Source organism: Phodopus roborovskii, unplaced genomic scaffold (assembly GCF_943737965.1).
Source record: "Phodopus roborovskii unplaced genomic scaffold, PHOROB, whole genome shotgun sequence".
Classification (NCBI taxonomy): Eukaryota; Metazoa; Chordata; class Mammalia; order Rodentia; family Cricetidae; genus Phodopus; species Phodopus roborovskii.
Genome location: NW_026126470.1, coordinates 2,449,055 through 2,474,293, shown reverse-complemented (window position 1 = coordinate 2,474,293; position 25,239 = coordinate 2,449,055). Strand labels below are relative to the sequence as shown.

Genomic DNA, 25,239 nt, shown 5'->3' with positions numbered 1-25,239 from the left:
GCTGGGGAAGCAGGGACTGGAAAGTCCTTGGGGCTGTCTCCAAAAAAAAAAAAAAAAAAAAAAAAAGTGTTGTGCCCAAATTCTGAACCTTCCCAAGTCACCAAGAGACCCGATCAGATGCAAAAGTACTTCCCCTTTTGATTGGGAAGGATTAAAAAAAAAAAAAAAGATATTCTTCAGTGTTTTTGAAGAAAGGCTTTCGGTGTAGAGATAAATTCTCTTTTTAAAGAAGTCTTTTGTTTTAGCTAACAGAAAGTTTCAGGGAAGCCTCTAGCTTTAACACCACAGAACTGTTGGTTATTGGAAACCTACATCATATGTTAATAAATTACTAAGACTAAATAAAAGTATTCAGTGAGCATTTTCAATGTTACAGACCTATGTCATTTTCTCCTCTCTTTATATGTTTATTTACTAATTCATGTATTTGAACAATCGTGGAAAAACCATCTGCATAAGCGTCCCCCTCTCTTTGACTCTGTTTCAGGCAGGCCAGCCATGAGAGGGTACCTGGTGGCCATATTCTTGAGTTCCATCTTCCTCTATTATGTGCTACACTGTATCCTGTGGGGAACTAATGGCTATTGGTAAGTTTCAATTTTATTACTTAACATGGCTTTCAAACTAGTCTTCCTCTTATCTAAAGAACCTTTCAGAGTATTTTATTGTATTGTATTATAATATTGCACCCAATATTGTAACATGTTGGATCTTGTCTAGCTTTTCATGGTACACTGGGATTTTACTGGTCCATTATGCCATAGGTTGTTTCTCTAACAATTTAAAGCTGTTGAGTAGGTCTGGAGAGATGGCTCAATTGGGTCATGTGCTTGCAATCCATGCATGAGGACCTGGATATAGATTTCTTGAACTCATGTGACAACCAGGCATGAAACCCCTGTGCATTTGTAACTCCAGCACTGGGGAAGAGGGATGAATTGGAAACAGGAAGAGTACTGGTGATGGCTGGCCAAATACCAGGTTCAGCTTCAGGGTTAGCCAGGGACTCTGCCTCAAAAGAGTCAAGGGCAGAGTGGTAGAGCAGGACAAAAACAATACACATACACACCTCACACACACACATACCACACTGATGCATACACCTCACTCATATATACATAACATACACTCATACATGTACACATCACACACACACACATACTTACATACATACACACACATACACACATTATATACATACCACACACCCACCCACACATAGACACACACACACAATACACAGACACACAGAGAGAGACAGAAAGAGACAGACAGGGGGCATAGAGAGATAGAGAGGGAGAGAGAGAGGGAGAGAAAGATAGACAGACAGATATTTTTTTTTTTTTTTTTTTTATGCATATAGAGTATTTTTTATTTAATTTTATATAACAAAGTCTAATTAAATGAAAACAAACATTTATACACAATATTTGGGAATTTGGGCGTCGTTCTTTCCAAACTACTTCCTGCTGGTAAGGGGCGCTGTCTTGGGGGATTCGAAGAAGATTCAGATATCCTAGCCAGACAGATATTTTTAATTGAAGAAAAACTCTGTTGGAAAACCCTTTCTTTAAAAATATTTATTTTAATTGTGTGTGTGTGTGTGTGTGTGTGTGTGTAGCTGTAGGGGTCAGAAGAAGGTGTTGAATCCCCAGGAATTGAAGTTACAGGTAGTTATGCTACCCTGCATGTGTGCTGGAAATTAGCCTGAGGTCACATCATGAATTCTTAGCCTTTGAGTCACCTCTCCAGCCTTAATCCATTTCTTATTGATTCCCAAGTAAAGCAGTAGTATTGACTGTTTCAGGACATAACATTCTGCATTTATATAATAGCTCATTTTCTTGAATTAATGAAGTGCTTCTTGAACTCAGCATGAGTCAAGTCTTATGTTGTTACTGCTAACATACATGTACTATATTTGGTTCCCTTTGTTTAAAAATACAATAGACATTTCAAAATAGCTTTGACATATACTTCTAAAACTTAAGGCATGATTTTAATGTATAGAAAATTTTAGTAAGCGTGTTTTTCACACTCCCCATTTCAGTCCTTTGACTAAGAATAAAGTTTTGGTGACCTTTAAATTGTAAATGGATGTCAGTGCACAATTAAATCCAAATAAATCAGATCATAACTTCCCATTGTAGACAGTGGTTTGTCAGTGTTTCAACAGAAACACTGTCTCTACACTTCCGCCTCATCACTGAAGAATTATGGTAGTGCCTCTTCATGAAAGAAAGTCGGCCAAATGCTACTGGGAGAAACCCTAATGCCAGTTGGGTGGTTTAGACCTACAGTTTTAGCCTTTGGGCCTAAATTTTGAGCCAGAGAACTTTGAAGCCTCATTTATTCCACAGGGGTTCCTCCCCTTATCTCTGCCATCTTCTAATAATAAAAGAAAGGAATGCAGAAAGATGGCTATGCTACTATTTGTAATAGACATGATTCTCTAGAAGACTAGAACTCATAGAATGTACATATATTATAAAAGGGGTTTATTAGGATGGCTTCCACGATGGGGGCTGGATGGTCCAAAAAATGGCTGCTGAAACCTAGAAAGGTCAGGTCACAGAGGTGGCTCAGCTTGAAAGGCTTTTGCTTTCAGCACTCCCTATCTTGTGATGAAGACCTGGGTGATTCTTTCACAATTGTGGGTTTTTAGTTCACATTGGAAGACAGAAGTAGTACAGAGTTTCTTATCAGTGAAGGACAGACAGGCTCACAAGCAAAAGAGGCAGGCAAGCTACATTGTATTTTCCTCTGAACTTTTTCTGTCTGGGCTACCTACCAACAGCTGCCATCCACTCTGGGGGTAGAAATGTCCTCAACACCTACCCAAACGCTTGTCTCCCTGTTAATTCCAAATCTTTTAAGATTAGATTATCTACCGTTTTACTTTTGTAAACATCCTGATTGTCACAGAGGAAATGGTAAAGAAGATAATAAAAATACTTTGAATTCACTACCATCTTTTGTCACCAGACTCTGAAGAGCATTCAAACTGAGCTAACATTACCCATCGACAGTACCTATGTGGGTGTGCACCATTAATGGTATTGCTTCCTTTAAAACCGGTTTAAGGGAACTGGGATGCCAAGTCCTTGCATAACTTTTAGGGAGAGACCTGACTGGGCCCTTGAGAGAAAAAGGTAAGATAGTCAGATGGACACACAAATAGAAATCTGGGATTGGGGCATGGTCTAGGCTGTCTGCTAGAGAAGCCTCCTGGAAACTCAGTGTGCTTAGTATATACAGTGAAATGAGAGGCCACATTAATGCACACAGCTGGAAAAGAGGAGAGGGCTTATGATATACAGCTGGACCAACGTGACAGGGTCCTCTGGTTGTGGCAGGAGCAATCTCTGTAAGGGAGTAGTTGTCAGGCCATAAAACACCAGGAGAGAAAGCAGTGCTGGACATGTTTTTCTGCATATACTCAGCACTCAGAGTCAGTCCCCTCATAAGGCTTTGGGGTCCCTCTGAGCCTGAGGCTATGGGATCCTTGACAAGACTGTGTCCATGTCCAGTGTACAATTCCACTCCGGACTTTATTCAGCACTTCCTCTGTTCCCTGTGTTGGGGAGACAGTCTAAGGGGCAGGGGAGATGATTTGATAGGCAAATATTTTCCATACAAGCGCAAAGACCTGAGTTTGATCCCTAGCTCCTAGATAAACAGCCAGGTGTGCTAGTACACACTGGGCCAGTGGGCCTAACCTGATCCACAGTCTCTCAATGAGAGACTCTGAGACAACCATGTAGGTTGGCATCTAAGGAGAAACCATAGGCAAAGTGGTTCTCTGGCCTACACAAACACACACACCACCAACCGGAGATGACTGCAGTCACAGCACTTGCCATGCAAGTAAGAGGACCAGAGTTTGGATCCCCAGAGTACAGGGTGGGTGAGTGCGGGAGCTCACCTGTAGTTCCAGCTTTGTAAGGTAGAAACAAGAGAAACCCTCAGGACAAGCTGGCTCGCAAGACTCCTTATTAATGATGTCTGGGCTTAAGTAAGTGACTGACTCTGTCTCAAAAGAGTGAAAGTGGTCAAGGGAAATTCTCAATATCAACCCTGGGCCTCCCCTCTTACATGCGTACATGTGAATGCATCCACACATATGTGATATGCATACCACATGTGTACATGAAAAAAATGATTATTTGTTTTCATAGCCACCTAAAGTTTGTCTTCATAATATTCTTAATCAGCTGTTTAATTTCAGTCTTTGTGTTGCTTCTCTATCTCTAACCTTAGAAATGAAGTGATAGAGTTCATCTTGCCCATTGAATATAGATAGCACAGTGTTTGTGCGCGCTTGTCTACCATATCTATGTGTCCTCCTTGTGCATAAACCAAGTGGCCCTCGCCATTGCAGTAGTCTCCAAATATTTCATTATATAAGGACTTCTAGCCTCTTAGTTCAATAGCTTGCTAGTTCTAAATATGGAGATTTAACCTTTAAAAAACTGAAAATTAGGGCTGGAGAGCTGACTCATGGGTGACAGTGTTTCTTGCTGTTGCGAAGGACCTGGGTTTGATTCCCAGCATGATCACAGAAGATGTACATGCAGGCAAAGCACTCACCAAATAGTAAAGATAAATTTTTAATCCCAGCACTTGAGAGACAGAGGCAGGTGGATTTCTGTGAGTTCGAGCCAGCCTGATCTTCCGAGCGAGTTCCAGGACAGAAGGATACAGAGAAATTCTGTCTCGAAAAACCAAAAAAGACAAAGGCTCAATCTACTCAATCTATTCTTTCTAGATCCAGTCTCCAGTCTTATTGATAGTAGAAAAGAATTTTTATTCTTTTTCATATAATCCATGATTAAAGAGTGAAGCTGTTTTCTGCCCCTCCCACTCTCCACCCCCATTTACTTTCCTTTTTGTATTTCATAATACACTTAAAAAAATAGTTATATTTTTTGTATGTTGGTGTTTTGCTGCAGGTATGTTTGTATGGGGGGGCATCGGATCCCCTGGAACAGAGTTACAGTTAACAGTTGTTAGCTGCCATGTGGGTGCTGGGAATTGAACTCAGGTCCTCTGGAAGAGCATCCAGTGCTCCTAACCACTGAGCCAGCCCCTGCAATACCCTTTTAAGTCATGGAGACAAGTACTCCATTTAGGAACCCACCTGAGCCAAGAGCGAAGGACAGCGAGATACTGAACTCAGTGGTGTGACTTGTGACACCCCCAGTCAGATGTTTGCACTATTTGTTGTCGCTAGCTAGCTGTTCTCACACATGACTTGGGGATGAAAGCCACATGCACTTGGGCTGTGTGGTTTCGAAGGTCTTTGAGGACTTCTAAAACTAAAGTGTGAGTTCTGGCTTCCACAGTGTGGTAACCCTTCACAGAGGTCCCTGTGAGTCACAGTTCCCCCAGTTCCTTAAGTCTCCATGTCCTTTTCAAATGTCAGGACTGTGTGTGTGTGTGTGTGTGTGTGTGTGTGTGTGTCTGTCTGTCTGTCTGTCTTTGACCTCTGCCTCCAAGACCAGTTGGCACTGGAGTCCTGTGGGGTCCTTGTGTACACACCCCCCTTTGGGCAAGATCCCTGGCTCTGGCTTCTTAATTCCACTATTTCTTTCTTCTAGGGTACCACCTGTGGAAATGAAGAGTAAAAATATCAAGAAGTGTCCAAAAAAGCCAGCTTTCGCCTCTCTCCTAAAGTAAGAATAGAGCAAAAAAAAAAAAAAAAAAAAAAAAAAACTGTAGCTGTACAAGAACTGCACAATGTGGTGTTTGTGGTCGTTTTCCTACTGTCTACTTCTCATGCAAATCTTGGTCGATGGTAGACACTGCATGTATAAGAAAGTATGTAAGGAACTTGAATAGCCTGTATTTGTACACTGAGCCAGAGCTCGGAATATAGTTTCAGGAAAGACACTAAAGCTGGTATTCCCTTATCTCAGGGGAGACTGGAGAGTCCTATTTGGGTTTGATTAGAAGAAAAGAATTGTGCCTTAGTTATTTCCCCCCTCCCTCATATCCTCCTATCCCCTCACCCCCCCCCCCCGCCCCAGAGAGACTTCATCCAGCAACTGATGGGAGCAAAAGTAAAATTTCTTTTATTAAAAACATCCCCCCCACTTTTACAAAACTATGTAGAATACAGATGATTGATGTACATGCAATGTGAATTGTGAGTGATCATCGTGACCGCCAAAAATTGTAGTTTATTCTTGCATATACAATATTTCTTTCCCTGTGCACTGCCACTTTGATAGATGGCCTGGCCATATACTTCTAGCTAGCAAAAGTGGCTGCAAACTTGCTTAGGCATGTTTAATTGTATAATATGCTTTTGTGAGACCCTTCCCCAATTTTACGTTGTTTGCTCAAGACTACTAAGTGAGCTTCTAAGACTACAGTTTAAGGGACAGATGTGTAGGCATGTGTTTGTCTGTCACTTGTACAGTACTCTGCAAGGACACTCCATTGAGCAATGCCACTGTCTCAGATACGGGCAAGAGCCAGGCCGAGTAAGGAAGCTGTCTACTCAGGAGCCTGGGCTGTGTGGAGGACTCCTTTCAGAATCAGGCTTCTGTGTACATTGCAGTGTTGATATCTGTGGGCTGGGACTCCCTCCCCAATAGGGGCTTCATGGCCCATACTTACCATAGCAAGCATTTACAGGAGTAAGCATTGCAGGACTGCACTGTGATAAAATACATTTTAATGTGATTATCATACTTACTAAGGTAAGATTAGCACTTATTGAGGCTTTTAGTATGTCTGAGATATCGTGCTACATAATTATTTCATTTGGTAAGTGAATGTAAGCAATGCATAGATAGAAATTTGACTAGAAACACATACTAGTTACTAGTCACTGTTGCTGTCAAATGGCCCTGACCAGCTCTGAAGGAGAAAGCCCTTTACTGGAGCTTCTCCAAGAGGATAGGGAGGAGCTTGAACTGGTATGGTATCCTGGCACACTTCTCCCTGCCCAATGTAGGTCCTGGGCTTGGGGATCAACACTGATTTAGAAATGACTTTTACAGGGTTGCTGGCTCTTAAGGCTGCTGTCACTACCAATGCCAAAGCTAGGGCATACATTTGGTCAGGGAATGCTAGTCTGTTACCTGTTTCCTCTGCCCCAACACAATGTTAGTTTGTAATGAAACAAGTTAATTTGTTACCACCAGGCTAAAATTGAAGGCATATCACTATCCACTCTGTTGCTAATTGTATTTATTGTGCAGCACTGGGAAATTGCGGCCTTGTTTGGTTTCCACCTGTACTTCTAAACATTAGTACAAAGGAGAAAGATAGTGCCTGTGTGGGGCCTGATCTAAAGCTTGGCAGGACTTGCCCTACAACTTCCAGTCTTTCTGGTGGGAGAAAATATCTTATAATTGTGAACTTTAAGACTATTTCCCTCCCTTTAATAACACAAATAAGCACTGTTCCTACTTTATAATGGTCCTTTCAAGATTGATTTGGAGTTAAAAGTCATCCATGCACTTATTAAACAGGTGCTGACTAACCATATCCTATGCTGGATACCACAACAGCTCTTTCTGTCTTTATCAGACATTCCAAAGAGAAGTGTGGGAGTCGCAGCATACATTTTGAAGCAACACCACAGATGTCCACAATTGTTGTTCTTGAGTAGAGCTTAATTTAATGACAGAGTTGAATTCTCTAGCTAAGTTAAGCCTTCAGTATATCTTTGTTTTTACAGTTGGTATAGTTTATACATATGGTACTTTTAAATTTTGGAATGGCTTAGCACCAATTGCCTACATAACTTCCTGGCTGTCACTTTGCCACTTAGAGTGTGGTTTTACTTACACTGTAACGTAATTTTGGTTCTTGTACCTGAAAAGTGCATAGCTCTATCTAGCATTTATGTATTTATTGTCTTAAATGATTTAAAAAAATATTTGTACAGCGTAAGCCATCCACTGCCGTAAGTTTCAGTTGTGATCATAGTTGTCTAAAATCACAGCAAACATTTGTCAAGATCATGCTTTATTATTTCCTTTCAGGTTTCCTCAGTTTTACCCGTTTCTGTGTGCAACTGACTTTACAAAGATTGCTTCCAAGTACGGTACTACTAATTTTGTTTTGCCCTATGGGATAAAGGGATCAGGTTAGTCACACTGTTCTTATCCTGATTATTAATTTGAGTGATGTTTGATAAGAGTGATGTTTTTGTTTCCTAATGATTCCCCAGGAAATAAAATTTGGGGTCTGGATTAAAAAAAAAAAAAAATTCCAAGTTTTAAACATAAACACTCTCTCTTAGAGGCAGTATAGAGTCAAACGTGGCAGGGTTTTTTGTTTCATTTTGTTGCTGTTGTTGTTGTTGTTGTTTTTTTAATGGTGGTACTGGAGAAAATGGTTTTACCTTTATTCTGTCACAGTGGGAGTTAGCTGGGCTCTTGCGCCTGACTTTATTCCACCCCAGAATTACCAGATTATCAGGATAACCTTACAGGGTAACTTCTTCCCTGTCCCTTCATTTACCTTTGTGTGTGTTCATGGGTAGAGTGTTCTTCAGACTACTCCAGCCCCCCCCCCCTTTTTCTCTTTGATTTTGGGTCTTTCACTGGCCTGGAATTCATCAAGTAGGTTGGAGTGACAAGTCTGTGAGCCCTGGAGGCCTCTATCTCCTCCAGTCACAGGCTCCCCGTGCTCTGATTGCAAGCACAGGGACTGACATCGGGTTGACATGCTTGCAAACAAGCACTTTGCTGACGCCATTTCCCTAACCCGATTCCTCTTATTTATTTCGTCAGCACCGTCTAGATCTTTAATATTTTAATTTTGTCAATAAGTTTTTATTTTCATTAAATTGAGAGGGGGTTAGTCCACCTCATAACAGCACAGCAAGCTTCCCTCTGCTCATGGAGAGCTTTTGGGGCTTATGTTGTTTAAAGGTCCAGATTTTGGGGAGACGTTAAAAACCCAAGTGGTACCAGTTATAATTTTGTGATATTTTACTTTTTCAATGATCCTACATTAAATATATGTATGTATGTATGTATGTATGTGTGTGTGTGTATATATATATATATATATATATATATATATATATACATCTATACACACACACACACACACACGCATGTATAATTTGCAGAAGGGTAGTAGTATATAGCTTAGTTGGTATAGTGCTTGCCTAGTATGGTTGAAATTCTGGGTTCAGTTAGTATTACATAACAAGTATTGTGGCCTGTACATGTAATTCTGGTACTTGAGTAGTAGAGGCAGGGGGATCAGAAGTTTTAAGGCATCTTTAACTACATAGAAAGTTTGAAGCCAACCTGGAATATATGAAATACTATGAATACTATGTATATATGTATATGTATATACATATACACATGTGTATCAAAGTTTGACTAATTAGTTTAAATGCACTGAGTTCTGTTTTATGTTCAGAATCATTTGATAATACTAGTTTTTATTGATATTTATATTTGTGACTTTTTTGTTTGTTTTGTTTTTCTAGACAGGGTTTCTCTGTATTCTTTGAAGCCTGTCCTGGAACTCCCTCTATAGACCATGCTGTCCTTGAACTCACAGAGATTCGCCAGCCTCTGCCTCCTGAGTGCTGGGATTAAAGGCGTGTGCCAGCAGTGCTCAGCACTATCTGTGACTTCTTATACTAATCATGACTCTTGGGAGATGACAAGATCATTTACTATTTTGAGTGTGCTTTTTGAGTGTTGTTGAACAAATTGTATAGTTGTCAGTTTTTCACTGATCTTCTCCAACATGACCATATACTTAGAGTTGGAAGTCATGGAGCTGGGGAACTTGTTGACTCTTCAGAAGGTATGATTGGCAGCCTTCTGCTCATAATGCTGTACTTGTTTTCCAGTGGAATATTTTCGAGTGGTCCTTCCAAAGCTGAAGAACTGTGCTCTCTTTGATGAGTTTGACAAGTGAGTTTATTTCCCTCTCTCTGACTTTCAGCTTTATTTAAGGTGACTCCAAGTATTTGCCTTAAGAAATGCAAAGTGGATGATTCTACTGGATGTGTGTGTGGCTAAAACTCCAATAGTTATTTCTGTTCTTATTCCCCTGGAAATAAACAAGCTATGTAATTAATGTAGAAGTCACTACACTGGCTGGCTCAGTTTTCAGAGTGTTTTGATGATGAACAATAGGAGTTCCCTTGCACCCATGGTATTTTTGACCCATGTTCATCACTCTAATTTGTTTGTGCTAAAGAATGAATTCTCTTGCACTGCTAACCTGCACAGATCCCCCATCCACGACCATTTCCCACACCTTCTGTCCAAATCCCAAGGGTTCCTGATGGCCTTTTTTTTTTTCTTACTTGTTTTAAAGTGTTGACTGTTGGACTTTGGAAGCAATTCTGTTCCTTTCTGTGAGAATTCCATTTGGAGAAAGCAGACAAATTTCTTAGGCATACTTTTCTATCTATAAATTTAGTTTGGTGTGTAGAAAAATTTCCTGCCAAGATAGTACATAGAAACCAGGCTTACTTTTACAAAAGTGGGCTTATTTCAGAAAGTTTGAAGATATACTTTAGAATTTGGACCATGGGGAAGTGCAAGAATGAATGTGGTCTGTGGATATGAAACTATACTTAGGAAGTGAAATGGTAGAATTCCTTCTTGTCCAAAAGTATAGTAGCACTACTTGAGAAGTGGACAGAGAAGTGTCCACCGAGCAGGATGAGAGTGTTAACATTTTATTGATATCTTTCAGGTCTGTGGGAGTCACAGATTATTCAATGTAGAAAATGTATGGTTGTTGGTTCATTGCCTTTGGTTATAATTCAAAACTATGCCACCTACCGATCAGTTTTAACTTTGGTTTCATATCAAGAATTTTGTTTGTTTGTTTCTGTTTTTTTGAGACAGGTTGCTTACTCTGTACACCAGGCTGACCTAGAACTCAGATCTATTTGTCTCTGCCTCCTGATCACTGGGATTAAAGGCGTGTGTCACCACCACCTAGTACATATCAAGAGTTTTGCATGCATACACACACACACACACACACACACACCCTCACATTTTACATAGTTTTCCTTTATAGAGTTTTGATTTGTGAAGATGTTTGGCTTAAAGTGCTTTAGGTCAGTTTTCTTTAATGTTTCGAAAGGTGAAAGTCAGTCTGGACAGACAGATGCTTGCTCTTGCTGGGAAATGGCAGAGCTAAGAAGACAGTGGAGGTAGCTGTAGCGCCAGTGCTTGGATGTCTGTGCAGAGAGTAAGAACAGACCCTTGAGAGGGTTTGCAGACGGGCTCTGAAAACAGTTCTGTAAATGCAAACTGTTATATTTGAGACTTTGAGTGGAATTTTCATTCTGTCTCCTTCTAATGTTACTACTAGACTGTTTGATCCAGCTGCTTGCGTAGGATGTCTTCAGCCGTTTGTCTGCTCCTCTCTCTTACGGGCTGGGTCTGGCTGTCTCCACTGTTTGCTCTTCATTGCTGCAAATCCTCCCACTCTCATCAGGCTATGGCTAATTCACCCACTTGAACCGTCTCCCTTCATTTTATCCTCTTTCTGTCCTCTTTCTCATTTCCAGAGAAGGATGGGATTTTTGTTGCTGTTTCAAGTATAAACACGTTTTAATAACTTCATTAAGAGTGCCTGATGCTTTGGTAGATTCTTCTGCGAAGGTGTGAAGGGGAAAACATGATGTATCGGTATCGGTTGCATTTATAGGTTGGATACTTTTGTCTTTCTCATGTTTTTTTTTTCCCCCAAGCATGAAGTCTGCAGGGCTGCCCCAGCAATTCTTTGGTCATCAGGGCCCAGGCCTCCTTGCATTGGACAGTGCTATTCCTCAGTACATGGCTATTTCCTTAGGGTTCAATATGAAGGCTGGAGTTCAACCCATCGTATCTTCATTCCTGCCAGAAGAGAGGAGGGATGGGAGAAGGGCATGTACCACTCCTTGAGGCTTGCCTTCTTTCTTATGGACTTCTCAAGAAGCCATACATAACTCTTCATTGTAGCTAGTGATGAGCTAAAGCCAAGGGTGCCAACGTGGTAGAGCTATATATCTCTTGCCATCTCTAAATTTAGCAGCCTCATCTGGAAGCTTGCCATCTGCCATGGAGTCATTATTTATGCCATGGGAATTGGCAAGTCTCACAGGCTAGCTTTTCCTTCTCCCTTTAGAGTTGGAATTCCTTTGGAATTTATCATTAAACATTAAACCATTGATGGCATCCCGGGGGTAAACTCACTCAGTGACCATGACTGGCTAGAAAGATGATGGGCCATGTTGCCTGCTGTTTAGGCCCCTGTGTGCCCATCTGGTAAGATGGCTGCCCAGCCTGACACCCTGAGTTAACCCTCCAGTACCCATAGAGTGAGAAGACAGAACTGAGTGCTCCCTCTCATACTAAGTAAACAAAATACAATTTAAAAAAACATATGTCCTGTTTTAAGGGTGGAAGATAGCATGGCGATAGAAGCTTTCTCTGTTGTCTCTTTGGTCCCCAAGTGTCTCTGTGCCATGGAGGAATTCTGAAGTCAGCGGGGTTAAATAGCCCATCCAGGCTTCTCTGTGCTGCTCCTGTCCTTTCTCTCTCTTCCTCTCTTCACCCAAGCCCAGGGAGCATCACTTCCATGCCCAGAGAGCTTCGCCAAAGATGGACATTACAAGGAAATTGTCATATTCTAAGTTTATGACTTCCTTGCTCTAGCCTGGTCCCAGCTCCAGGGATATTGCAATCTTTCGTATGGAGTTTCACCCCTTCCCAGCTAGGAGCAGCAGAAGCCTTGGCATGCAGAACTGCAGCTCCCACTTAAAATGCACAAACTAGCTCCTCACCCTCACCCCCCACCCCAGATGGAGAATGCTCTACTCCTGCAGCCTAGGTAGTCACACAGTAACTACATATAAATAGCTTACTAAGGGAAACACCTGTATTAAGTCAGTTGGCAACCAAATGGGTGATGGGTTGTAAAAGCTGTCTAGCTGCTCACTGAAGTAGAACCCATTTTGTCAGCTCAACAGAACTGGGTTGGACTGGTTACCAAGGAGAGGCAGAGCAGGAGCCCACGAGGAGAGTTGTAATGAACAGAAGCTTGCTAGGGACACTGTAAGCACAGTGAAGGGCTGCATCCTGTCCACACTCGGCCATCCTGTTGAGTGGAGGGTTGTTTACCTTGATGCCGGTGGATGGCAGAGGAAGTGGTGACCGACAGATAGGTCATTTGTGGGAGGAGCCTTGGGCGCCCACTGCCTGTTTTCTATCACCTCTGCACAGATGCTGAGAAGAGATACAAGAACTGAGGCTCCCCAGGCTGGAGCAAAGAGCCTCTGTCCAGAAACAAAACTAAAAGCAAAACCCAACAACATGGAAGGTCAGAAGACATAACCTGTTTCTGTACTGGATATAAACTGAGATGAGAGAGGTCAGATGGCCAAGCCTAGTTCCTAGAGGCACTGAGGGAACATGAGTCCAGAACCTGGCCTCTATCCCTAATTGCACATTACTTTAGGGTTTGGCTGCAAGGACTCCAGATGACTGACTGAACATGTGTGGTTTCAGAGCTGCAGGTTTGTGGTTGGTGTAGGGTACCAGCCTATGGCTTCCGTGAGTGTAAATGTACAACCCCAGGGAGTGCCAGCTTTCCTGAATCTAGACGATGTGCAGTCTCAGCAGCTTATGGTGTGTCTCTGGGTGGGCCGAATAGTGTCGCAATGGGCTTAGGGATCCAAGGTCGACTCTCTGTGGTTCTTTTCTCTTTAGGGACATCTTATGCCACCCACTGTCAATGTCTAAGCTGAGAGGAAGGGGCAGATCAAAAATAATGTTTTACTTATACCATTCACTTTCCAGGGGCAGAATCTTTTCTGAGAACCTCTGACAGACTACCCTACTATCTGATTGATCACTAGGCCAATCAGTGTTAGGGACAATGAGCTCACCATTAGAGGCTTACCAAAACAAGCTTCTGGGTTATTGAGAGCATGGCCAGTAGGATCCGCCATAGATTCTTACACTGAAGACAGAGTGGCATGTTTTAACGTGTTGCGTGTTGCCAAGGTAAAAAAAGGAACATCTAAAAGCTCTCAGTAACGAATACACATCACAGGTGGTTTGCACTTATTACACGTTACAGTTACACAGTTTACATTCTGTGTAGGGCGTGAGGTAGTGACTCTGCCAGGGGTTGTGGCCCTGCACAGGAGTGACTCTTGGTTTTTGCCTGATCTGAGGAGAAACTTGCCTTTCCCCCGGGGGGGGGGGGAGTAAATCTTCACCCTACTTCCTCAGCAGCTGTGCAGGTTTTTCTTTAACAAGTTCAGACACTCTGCAGTTATTTGATTTGTAGATAAGACTCTTGGTGGGGGGGAGAGGAGGGAGACTTTGCATTTCCTTACTGTTTTTCAAGGGAGAGTAACAGAAATCTGCTTCTCCGGACACTTGAGGAAAATAACTTCCACACATGTGACGTGAGAACCAAATTGATTTTGAAAACACCTGTGAATGAATAAGTGGTTTAGTTGGATAGGCTAGACAAATGACACCATTCTGTCTTCTGGGCACTCAAAACTCACTGCAGCCATTTGTATATGAAGAGCATGTTAAGTAAACATGATGAGCTGGGCAGTGGTGGTACACTCCTTCAATCCCAGGACTCCAGAGGCAGAGGCAGGTGGATTTCTGTGAGTTTGAGGCCATCCTGGTCAACAGAGCAAGTTCCAGAACAGCCAAGGCTACACAGAGAAATCTTGTCTCAAAAACCAACCAAACAGAAGATACGATGAGGTTACACAGTCACCAGGGGATTCTGGGAATCATTACGCATATATAAGATGCCAGGGCTGCCGGAGTCCAAAGTCAGGTACATCATGAAGAATGGAAAACATCTCAGTTCTTTTATAGAAATGAGAATCTGTTTGGGAGAAATGAATTCTGGGATGAGTGATTCAGTTTGTACCATTCTGTACCTGCCAGAACTGCAGTGGATCTATGTATGGATGGGATCTCAGTGACAGGGTTTCCCCTGGAAGGCCTGGAGAGCTTGTCCTCCAGTTAAAGCACCTGTTTCCCTGTCCCTGTAAAGCGGACAAAGAAGAAAACAAAGTGGAACTCCCACAAGCACTTGACACTGAAGAGTGAGTTGTAGAGGACCCTGTAGAAGAACCCTGTTTCCCGTGTTCTCTTGGCTGACAGTAAGGTCTCCCACCGTGTGGGGGAGTCAGTGAGATGGCATGGTAGCTGTTTTTAATCCTTAGGCCACAATGCCACATACAACCTAGTCCGATAAGGAGCTACACTCTAGGAAAACGACGATTCAGCCTGTTCTGCCATTGCAGCCTTTAGGGCAAGCACTAGCCCAGTGTGGGACTGAGCCAAGTTTCTTCTTTAAGAAAAGCTAGAGCTTATGAGCCAGGGATCTTTTTGGTGTAAGTCCCCGGGGACAGGCTGGTAGCCTTCACTCCCAACAGCCCTTGCCCTGTGCTTAGTTTGGTATCGGATAGGGACTCTGGGCCAGGAGTCGGGAGATTGCTCCCTGGATTCAGGAGTAAACAGTTCTTCCCTGGTTTTCAGTCTTCAGTGGAGGCGGAGGGGTTAGGCTGATAAGGATATTCTTCCCTTCTCTCCATTCAAGCTGTCTCATGGAAAGAGTTGTTGCTTCTAACCTGTCTGTTCTGAGCCATGCCTGGTGTCCAGGCTTGCTGGGGACTTCCAGTGTGAAGTGGGGGGTGGGGCCAGCCTCTGCTGGATCAGCTTGGGAAAGAATTGACCCTGAGTTTCTGGAGAGGGAATTGCTCCCTGTGGAGGGCATTATGGGATAGATCTCCGAAGGTGAACAGCTGTAATACTCTGAATAGAGGGTTTGACTATTCTTGGTACACTCCCTCCAGCAGTGAGGAGCGGAGAGCTTTGGTGAGCTGGGCTTCCTCCAGTTCCTATTGAGGTCACACTTGTTCATAAACACCTCTGGGGAGAGGTTTGTTCATTGTTCTTTCTTTTTGTGTGTCTCTCTCTTCCCCTCTCCCTCCCTTTCTCCCCCCTCTCTCCCTGTTCTTCCTCCCTCCCTCCCTTCCTTCCTTTCTTCCTTCCTTCCTCCCTTCCTTCCTTCTTTCCTCCCTCCCTCGCCTCCTTAATGCATAAACTACTACTTTACTTTTTCAACATAATATTTGTATTGGTTATTTGGAAATTTCACATACTGCACCCAGATCACATTCACTTCCCAGTCACACATTGTGACATGTATGAATCATGTGGAAGTTTGTAGACAATGCATCCTGACACCCACAAAACTGTTGCTTCTTGTTCTTACCTGGTGAAGTAGACACTAATGCCAGCAGAATAGATACTCATTGAGGACTAAGAGCCTCCAGCTAAAGTGTGTTAAAAGTATTTCAGGGAAAGAGGCTGGTGAGATGGCTGAGTGGGAAAAGGTGTCCGATGCCAGTCGTGGTGGTCTGTGTTTAATCTTCAGCATCCACATGATGGAATGGGAGGACCAATTCCCATAAATTGTCCTCTGACCCTCCCCTCCCCCCGGAGATTGAGAGAGAATAAATGTAATTAAAACAGGCAAGGAATTTTATATCTTTAGGAGTGCTTTTATGAATCAGTGTTAACATAATTCACTGAAATATGTAAGTCTCTAAAAGGGTAAACTTGACTACAGATGTATACATACAGGTTTTAAAACATGTTTCCCCACTCCTGCATTCTCCAGGTTTAAATATTACACAGCATTTGTACAGCTTTGCTACACATGAAGGTTTTAAAAGTCTTGGTGTTTTGGGGTTGACTGCTCTGCTGCTTGCTTGAGGAACACGTTTGCCTTTAGGCAACCTTGTCTCCTAGAGATTTGTCATTTCTTAGGACTAACAGACATGGTCAGAGAAAGAAAACCCCAGGCCAGGGTCACATTAGCCGAGGGCCAATGCTGTGCCACCCGTTTTGACTCTGTCCTGGCAGTCCCCTTGTGCTCTACTGAAAGCGTTTTCGGAAGCACAGCAAACATGGTGTTTGGGTGAAATACCAAGAATCAGTCCATGTTTTGAGAAATTGAAGTGAGCCTAGGCAGGGTGGAGAAAGCCACCTTCCCTCTACCACATTCCACACTGGCCATTTCCACACATACAATGCAAGAGAAAGCCAGATAAGGAAAGGGGGGCACTGGTTTAAAATGCAGATAGCGAAGTCATTACAGAACATCTGGGTACTCTGAAAGCTTAGAACCAAATGCTAGTGTCACTCACCTGTTTGGAGTTTGGACTTTGAATGAAACATTTTTTTTTTCTTCAAAATTTATTCCTTCATTTGTCTATCAGGAGCTATCAGGCTTCTCTCTCTAAACTGGTGATTTTAAGGAACACAGGAGAGAATGTATGAGTACATTAGCTGCAACGGGTTGATGTCAACTGTGATGATATACCTTACCCAATAGTATTATTTTTTCCTGAATCTCTGGACCACCAGCACAGTTGGTTAGTTTTCTATTTGGATGATGGGAGAAATTTCACTTAGTTCCTGAAAGCAGGAACAGGTTCTTGGAATCACTCCAAATCCAAAATGTGATTTCTCAACCTCGTACATGTCTATTTGCCCAACAGTGTGCCGTGTAAAAGATGTGTGGTGGTTGGTAATGGAGGAGTGTTGAAGAATAAGACATTAGGAGAAAAAATCGACTCCTATGATGTAATAATAAGGTAAATACATCTCTTGTTTGCTCACCTAGAATTGCTTGAAAAGAATGGTTTCCCATGCTAGCACAGCTGTGTTTTTAAAATGACCATTTATGCACCTGATTATACAGCATTCTGCCTTTGTTGCTGGGTACAGTAAACTAGATTTCAGACCACTGATTTAGCAAATATTTAATAAGTCCACTTAAAATGCCAGGCACAAATCTAGCCACAGGGGAGATCACAGCATGATAAGAGTATTCTTGTTCTTGTGATGTTTAAAGACTAAAGAAAGGGAAAATGAAGATATTATGCATTTTAATACAAATAGGAGAGATGATAATGAATTATCAAGTGACTACTTGGGAAAGGGTGGCCACTTAGAGGAGAGATTTAAGCTAGACCAAAGGACCTGTGTAGGACTGGCCATATGGAGGCAATGGAGGAACAGTCCAGACAGAGAGGATGTGTTTTGCAAGTCCCTAGGAGGCTTTCATATTGACTTTGTGAGGAGTAGCAGATAGCCCAAGCTCAGAGAATGGTCTAACCAGACACTGAGGGGGTGGGCAAAGAACAGGCAATGCAGGACTTTTAAGATTAGAAGGTAGAATGTTACTTTTCAGTCCATTAGGAGCCTTTGAACCCTTTTAGATAGGAACTTAAAATATGTTTGTCTGGAAAGAATCCTAGCTGCAACAGGCAATGGGACATGAGAGACAAGGCAGGGTATGAAGCATCAAGAGAATTGCTGTATTCACAGTAGATACATGGGCAGAATTGTCATGGAAGGGAAGAAAGGAAGTGGGCCGATTGGAATTGGGTTATGGAAAAGGGGGTATGGGAATTTGCTGCCTTATTAGATAAAGTACTGTAGGTAAAGGATGCAAGGGCACCTCTGGCTGTTTTCAGCTCTGTTGATTGGTTGGGGAGTTATGGTATTATTAGCAAGTTTGGGAGACAAGTTTAGGCTCAGAAGCCTAATGAAGAAAATGAAGAAGAAAATGAAATGGAAATGAAAATGAAAAAAAAATCTGTGTTATTATCTTTGCAGTATCTTTGAGAATTATAGTAGATAAGTGGACAATCACACGAAGAGGTTAAACTTTCCCTAACTGTCATCTTGCTACTGTTATGAATCATAATATATATCTGGTATGTAGGCCATCTGATATACAACCCCTGTGAAAGGGTCATTTGACCCACAGGTTGAGAACCATTGGCCTTGGGAGCAAGACACATGAGAGGGTCTGGCATTGAACTCTGGAGCTCTTGAGACTTAGAGGTTAAACAAGAAAAAAGGTGTGATCTACTAGGGAGGCATGAAGAAAACGAGTCGTGACCCTAGCTGCCAACAAGAGGGCTGTTTTAGAAGAGGGATCATCTAGGTCCTGTTATGATGAAAATAGAAGGGAGCCAGTTGGATTGTCATTCCAGTAGTCACAGTCACCCTTGACCAAAGCTTTAGGCAAGATATGGCAAGAAGTCCAACTGGAATGGAGAGAATGACAGATAAGAGGGAGAAACCAGTAGAGTCAACTATTGAGAAATGTTCTAAGCAGTTGAAAATGAGCTGGGCCTTGGAGGTGGTTACAAAATCTAAGAGAGATATGGTTAAAATAGTTGAAATGAATAGTGAGCCTGGTATGATAAAAAGAAGAGACCATGGGGTCGATTTCAAGGGTGACTCATTTTCTGTAATGGAAAGGAGACCATGTAACCATGGTTACAGTTACTGTCTCTGATACAACATTCAGGGGAAATACCATTTCTATCTCTGCTGTCTGAACTGAAGGGGAGGTAAAGTTGTTATCTGGTTAATAGTCTCTCTCCCTCCCTCTCCCTTTCTGTCTGAACCCCCCCCCTCGTGTGTGTGTGTGTGTGTGTGTGTGTGTGTGTGAGTGTGTGTGTGTGTGAGAGAGAGACAGAGAGAGAGAGAGACAGAGAGAGAGCCAGCTTTAAGGAGCCATTGTACTAGTACCCCATGAATGACTACGCACTGGGAAGACCATGTAGAGTGTCTGGAAGCTGCCTAGGTTACAAGCTGATTTCTGCATAACAAGGTCATCTTACTTTCTGTTTATTACCCATTTTGAAGAAATTTATCCATTTTCCCACTTGCAGATGTTTAATTCTGATAATTTTTATTACCTCGGCAAGTCTTTATAGGGAAACATCATGGGTACATTTTGAAAGCTACTGCAAGTGTCTTATATTACACGGAGTTAGTGGCAAAAGGGTAAAATAGTATTTATCCTTTCAAGGACCATTGTTTTGGAAACAAAACATTCCTTTTTCTCAGAATGCCTTTGTATTGTATGCACACAGTGATTGTCTAACATTGGCCTTGAGCTTTCAGTAATCCAACAGTAGGTCTTTTTACTGTCTTATAGATCAGTAGCAAAAGGAATTTGTCCAGTTGTGCTGAGTGTGATACAGAATTTTTATGTAGTTATTTAATTTCAGAATATTTTAAAAGGATTTACTTTTATTGTATGTGTGTGTTTGCCTGTATATATGCAAGTATACTATGTGTGTGACTGTTGCCCATAGAGACTAGACTTGTACCCTAGACAAGGATTTAGGGATGGTTGTGAGTCAGCATATAGGTGCTGGGAACCAAACTTTGGTCCTCTGGAAGAAGATCAAATACTCTTAACCATTGAGCTATCTTTCCAGCCCCAGAACACAATTTCAGTGGGTCTTCACACTAACTTAAACATGATTCTTCATGCTTATCAGTCACGTGGTCTCCTTACTGTCATAATGCTGTGGTTTCATAGTCTCATTTCTTTTAGTCCTGTGCAGGTCAGACTGAATGATTGCCTGATGCCATAATTAGTTTTTGAATACAGATAGCTGTCTCATAAAAGGGAATCATTTCCCTGGTCATTACTGTAGAATATTAATCAATTGTCTTGGTGCTTCTGAGTATGGGGATAGTAACTGATGCCCATTCAATTCTGAAGCCTCAGAACTTGACAAAAAGGGCTCATACACTACTCATCCTGTATCTATCGTCTTACTACCCACAGAATGAATAACGGTCCTGTTTTAGGACATGAAGAGGATGTTGGGAGAAGGACAACCTTCAGACTTTTTTATCCAGAGTCTATCTTTTCAGACCCCGTTCACAATGATCCAAATACCACAGCCGTTCTCGTTGTCTTTAAGACACAGGACTTAAAGTGGCTCTTGGATGTAATGAGTGGAGCCAGAATAGTAAGTTAGCAAAACTATTTGGTTCAGGTTACTTTGAGTACTTCCCCCTTAAAGTAAAATACATTCACAACATCCCATTTTCTGTGTCCTTTATTTCAGAACACTCATGTGTTTTGGAAGATGCCAGCCTTAAAGTTGATCTATGAACAATACCAAGTCAGAGTATTAGATCCGTACATTATCAGAGAAGCAGCTTATCAACTGCTTCATTTTCCCAAAGTGTTTCCCAAAAATCAGGTATGTATGTATCATCACATAGTTTCAAACTAAAGATCCAGCTAAGGGGACAGAGGGACATTAAAGCTTCCAGAAACCGCTAAAAACCGTGCTTCAGATGTTATTTTCTTAGGATTATTACTGTGTCGAAAAATTAAAGATCAAATAGATAGCGTCTGATATTTTATAGTTTTTTTCTTTTTTTTTTTTTGGTTTGTTTTAAAGAGAGAAGCGTGTGTTTTGGGTTTCTTTTGTCTGTGTATGACCTTCACATACTCTTTTTCCGAAGGTTCAATAATTAATTTCTTACAACAATGTTGTACAGCGACACCAGCATGGCTAGTGGGCTGCCTAGCAGCCCAGGGTACAGAATAGCTTCAGGACAAGGAGGTAGTCATTCAGAGTAAAAAAGAATTGTCTCAAACACTCTGTGTTAGGCAACTCCATGCTACATGAAATACCAGAGGCATACCTTAGGAAGAAGAGACTCTTAGCTCAGTTTCAGAAGTTCCTACATATGCTGGGGTTAGTAAGCAATGTGGGAGCGTTTTAGAGTGCTCACATCTCAAAGGCTGGAAAGAGGAAGAAAAAAACAAAAAAAAAAACAAAAACAAAACCAAAAACCAAAAAACATGTTGGTCACAAGGCCATAGTAAACAGAGTGTCCTTACACTGTTGGACACTCAATTCTCCCAAGGCTTTGCCTTTTCCATAGGAGCTGGACTCATGTTAGGAGATTTTATTTTTTGTTCAAACAACAAAAGCAGGATACTCGCCAATTCACAGCTGCCCTGAGCCAAAACTACAGCTATATTTCACTAGAGACTTTCTAAGACACTAGTCATAGCAGATGCCCTTTTTAGGGTAGTGGGTACTCTTTGGGCTTGAGTATTAGGACATAATGGTGGCTTAACTTATTACTCTTTTTTAATGTTTTGAACTCCATTTCCATCAGACTAGGCATGTCTGGGAAGAATAGTTTATTTGTATTTTCAAATTTCTGATTTCTTCTTAGAAACCCAAACACCCTACAACAGGAATTATTGCCATCACACTGGCATTTCACATATGCAGTGAAGTTCACCTCGCTGGTTTTAAGTACAACTTTAACAACCCAAACAGTTCTTTACACTACTATGGGAATGCCACTATGTCTTTGATGAACAAGGTAATTTTTCTATTTTACAAACCATTACTTTTTAAATTGTATGTAACGTGTTTATCACATTTGTAGATGAATACATGTGTGGGTCTCTCTGGAGGCTGGGGTGGGGGATCAGTGTGGAGTGTCATTTTCTTTTTCTCTCCTTTTTCAAAGATTTATTCCTTTTATGTACTTGTGCTCTGTTTGCATGTTCACCTTTATGCCAGAAGAGGGCATCAGATCCCACTATATATGGTTGTGAGCCACCATGTGGTTGCTGGGAAGAGAACTCAGGATCTCTGGACGAGCAGTCAGTGTTCTTAACTGCTGAGGCATCTTTCCAGCCTCTCACCTTGTTTCTGTAATGGTCTCTCACTGGTATAGGATTTACTAAGCAGTCTGGGCTATCTGGCCAGCCAGTGCCCGCTCAGCCACAGCTGGGATCACAAGTATTTGCCAGCACACCTGGCTTTTTACAGATGTGCTAGGGTAGAACTTGGCTCCCTACCAGGACTTTACCTACTGACTTTTGTCTCCAGTTGCCTGTGTGTCCCTTTTCACACTCTTGAGCTCCCAAAGGCTGAAAACAGGGTTCTGGTCCAGAGGTCATTTTACTATAGCAGCAGCTTTTAACTTGTGGGTCTCAGATTCTTTGGATAGCCTCATGGTGACTATTTCCTCAAAGTCCACCAGGGATGGAGTTTTCTTTATTTTTTATACTATTTAAATACAACCAACTGGTGTGTTTGAGACACACAAACTCACCAACCATCATTATGGTTATAGTAGTTATGGTTACACTTTTAGGGAAGTAGGCAGGGTGGTCTAAAAAACATGAAAGACTTCACAGTGGCAAAGTGGCAGACCTCTTTACCAGGTCATGATCCTCTTGACCAGCCACTGCTGCTGGTGGACTGGATCCCAAGGGCCCACTTTCGAACGAGAAGGGATTTCTGTTGTTGGAGTTCTTAAATTAATGACACATCATAAGCGACACAAAAACATTGTTTAAAACTTTGAAATGAGTGGTTTGCTGCAAATTATCCTGCAGCAGCTGTTATCCTGAAATCAGCTGTTAAATAACCCTTGAATCCCCGGGCTGGGGAAATGACACTCATGTTGAATTTTCTGCTGTCTGTTCTTCTATTGTGAGACAAATGTTTAAGCTTAGAACAAATGTTGAACTTTTCCCTCAGCCCCAGTTTCCCACAGCACATGTAGAACACTGAAAGAAGAGCAGAATATTGAGACAACTTCCTGAAGACACCCATCAGTAGGATAGATTTAAAAAAAAAAAAAACAAAAATTGTGGTGTTGGAGATTGGACCTAGGTGCTGTTCTGGACCGCTAATCTACACACTCAGCTCCAGTTACTAATTTTGCAGGATTGGGAACTGACCTCAGGGCCTTATGAAGGCTGGGCAAGTCATCTACAATTGAGTTAGTATTTCAGGTCTTTTAAAAAATATCTAGGGTCAGGGTCTCTCCTCGTATTCTATGACCCTCCTGTTTCACTTTGTCACATGGCTGACATTATAGTTGATGCGAAATGTCGTTATCAGGCTCAGAACTGTTGTTTTAAAGGTGGAAGGTCAGGAGCTTAAGGTCATTGTTTACTACACAATAAGTTGGCTTTAAGAAATCTGTTGGATAAAGCAACCAACCCACCCACCCACCCTGCAACCACTAGGTTTTATGCTATCTTATATCCAGGTCGGTTTTTAAAAATGGATTCCCAGTGCTCCTCTTCTTACATTACATATTCTGACTTAAATTTTTGGTCTTCCTGTAACTTACTGCTCCAGATGAAGCTCATGTGAGACTTGGGGGAACACTCTTAGGCAAAAAATGGGCAGGCAGGGAACAAAGGTCCATGTGACTTGTTCATAACATCTGCACTTACTGTAGCATCTGAGGAACTGTTAATGTTCAGATAGCAGTGTTTGTCGTCGATAATGTCAGGAGAGTAAGACTGATGACAACCTTATTTCATCTTTTTCAGAATGCATATCACAATGTGACTGCTGAGCAGCTCTTTCTAAAGAGCATTATAGAGAAAAATATGGTAATCAACTTGACTCAAGATTGACCAAACAGATGAAATACGCTAAAAAGTATTAGTTTTATTTTTGTATTGCAAATTTTAGTTTATTTTGAAACGTGTTGAATGAACTCAATTATGTATGTTAAATCTGTTGCTGCCTGGTGATTTATAACCACCAGCTTAATTCTGTGAATATATTTATGAAATATAAAAAATACCCTTTAGTCAACAATCAGGGAAATATGTAAAGTTCTGACTGTTGTTTTTTTTTTTTAAAACAAGCTGATGTTTTGAGGTGTTTTAAAATACCGTTTGTAGTTTCTTCATCTTAGAGATCCAGATGATTTAGCTGATATCACTGGTTCTGATGGCCACATTCCCAGGCAATTATTTATTATTCCTGGCATATGACTGGGGGCCAGGGGCAGGAAACTAGGACCACTTGGTTGTGGAATCCACAGTGTGGTGGTGTACATAGCGGTTCGGTAAGTTACCCATGCAATCGATTAAACCAGTACTAACCTGCCGTGTTAGGGAGTAAATCAGAGCCTTTCTTGTACATGCAGGTAAGCACCCTCGCCTTGATGAGCATCCTGAGATTTGGGGGCTGGGGGTGGGGGGTGGCACGTTCTTCCCACGTAGCCCAGGCTGGCCCCACCCTCCTAAGTTCTGGAATTACAACTGTGTGCCAGTGTACCCTGTAGCATCATTTTTATGTAAGCTCTGGATGGCCTAAAAACCACAGTGCAGTTCAGGCTGGCCTCGAACTCGGAGGAGGGCTACCTCTGCCTCCAGAGTGCTGCGACTACAGGAGCATCAGTGTGTGTGTGTGTGTGGGGGAACTAAACAAGGTCAAGAATGAGAAAACCGAAGTATTTTCCCAGTTTAATGTATTCATTAAATCTTATTTGGAGCAAATTAGAAAAGTAAAACAATGAAAGTGGTAACGCCTTAAGATTGCAGCTGGCTGTTTGTCTGCATGGGGAAAAAATTTTC

General features: G+C 41.9%; 1 protein-coding gene across 1 annotated transcript; it reads left to right on the top strand.

Annotated features, from left to right (window-relative positions):
* Positions 1 to 487: 487 nt before the first annotated feature.
* St3gal6 (ST3 beta-galactoside alpha-2,3-sialyltransferase 6) lies at positions 488 to 24,475 on the top strand. The gene is made up of 9 exons (XM_051191710.1): positions 488 to 587; positions 5,601 to 5,675; positions 8,001 to 8,104; positions 9,842 to 9,905; positions 17,549 to 17,644; positions 20,653 to 20,839; positions 20,939 to 21,076; positions 22,071 to 22,223; positions 24,202 to 24,475. The coding sequence occupies exons 1-9, from the start codon at positions 499 to 501 to the stop codon at positions 24,286 to 24,288; spliced, it is 993 nt and encodes a 330-aa protein (XP_051047667.1). The 5' UTR covers positions 488 to 498; the 3' UTR covers positions 24,289 to 24,475.
* The last annotated feature ends 764 nt before the right edge of the window (positions 24,476 to 25,239 follow it).

What these genes read in the sequence shown, in the direction of transcription:
- St3gal6 (XM_051191710.1), top strand. Translation starts at nt 499, where the DNA reads ATGAGAGGGTACCTGGTGGCCATATTCTTGAGTTCCATCTTCCTCTAT. An exon ending in CTATGGGATAAAGGGATCAG is followed by an intron (nt 8,105 to 9,841) that starts GTTAGTCACACT and finishes CTTGTTTTCCAG; the next exon opens with TGGAATATTTTCGAGTGGTC. An exon ending in CTATGTCTTTGATGAACAAG is followed by an intron (nt 22,224 to 24,201) that starts GTAATTTTTCTA and finishes CATCTTTTTCAG; the next exon opens with AATGCATATCACAATGTGAC.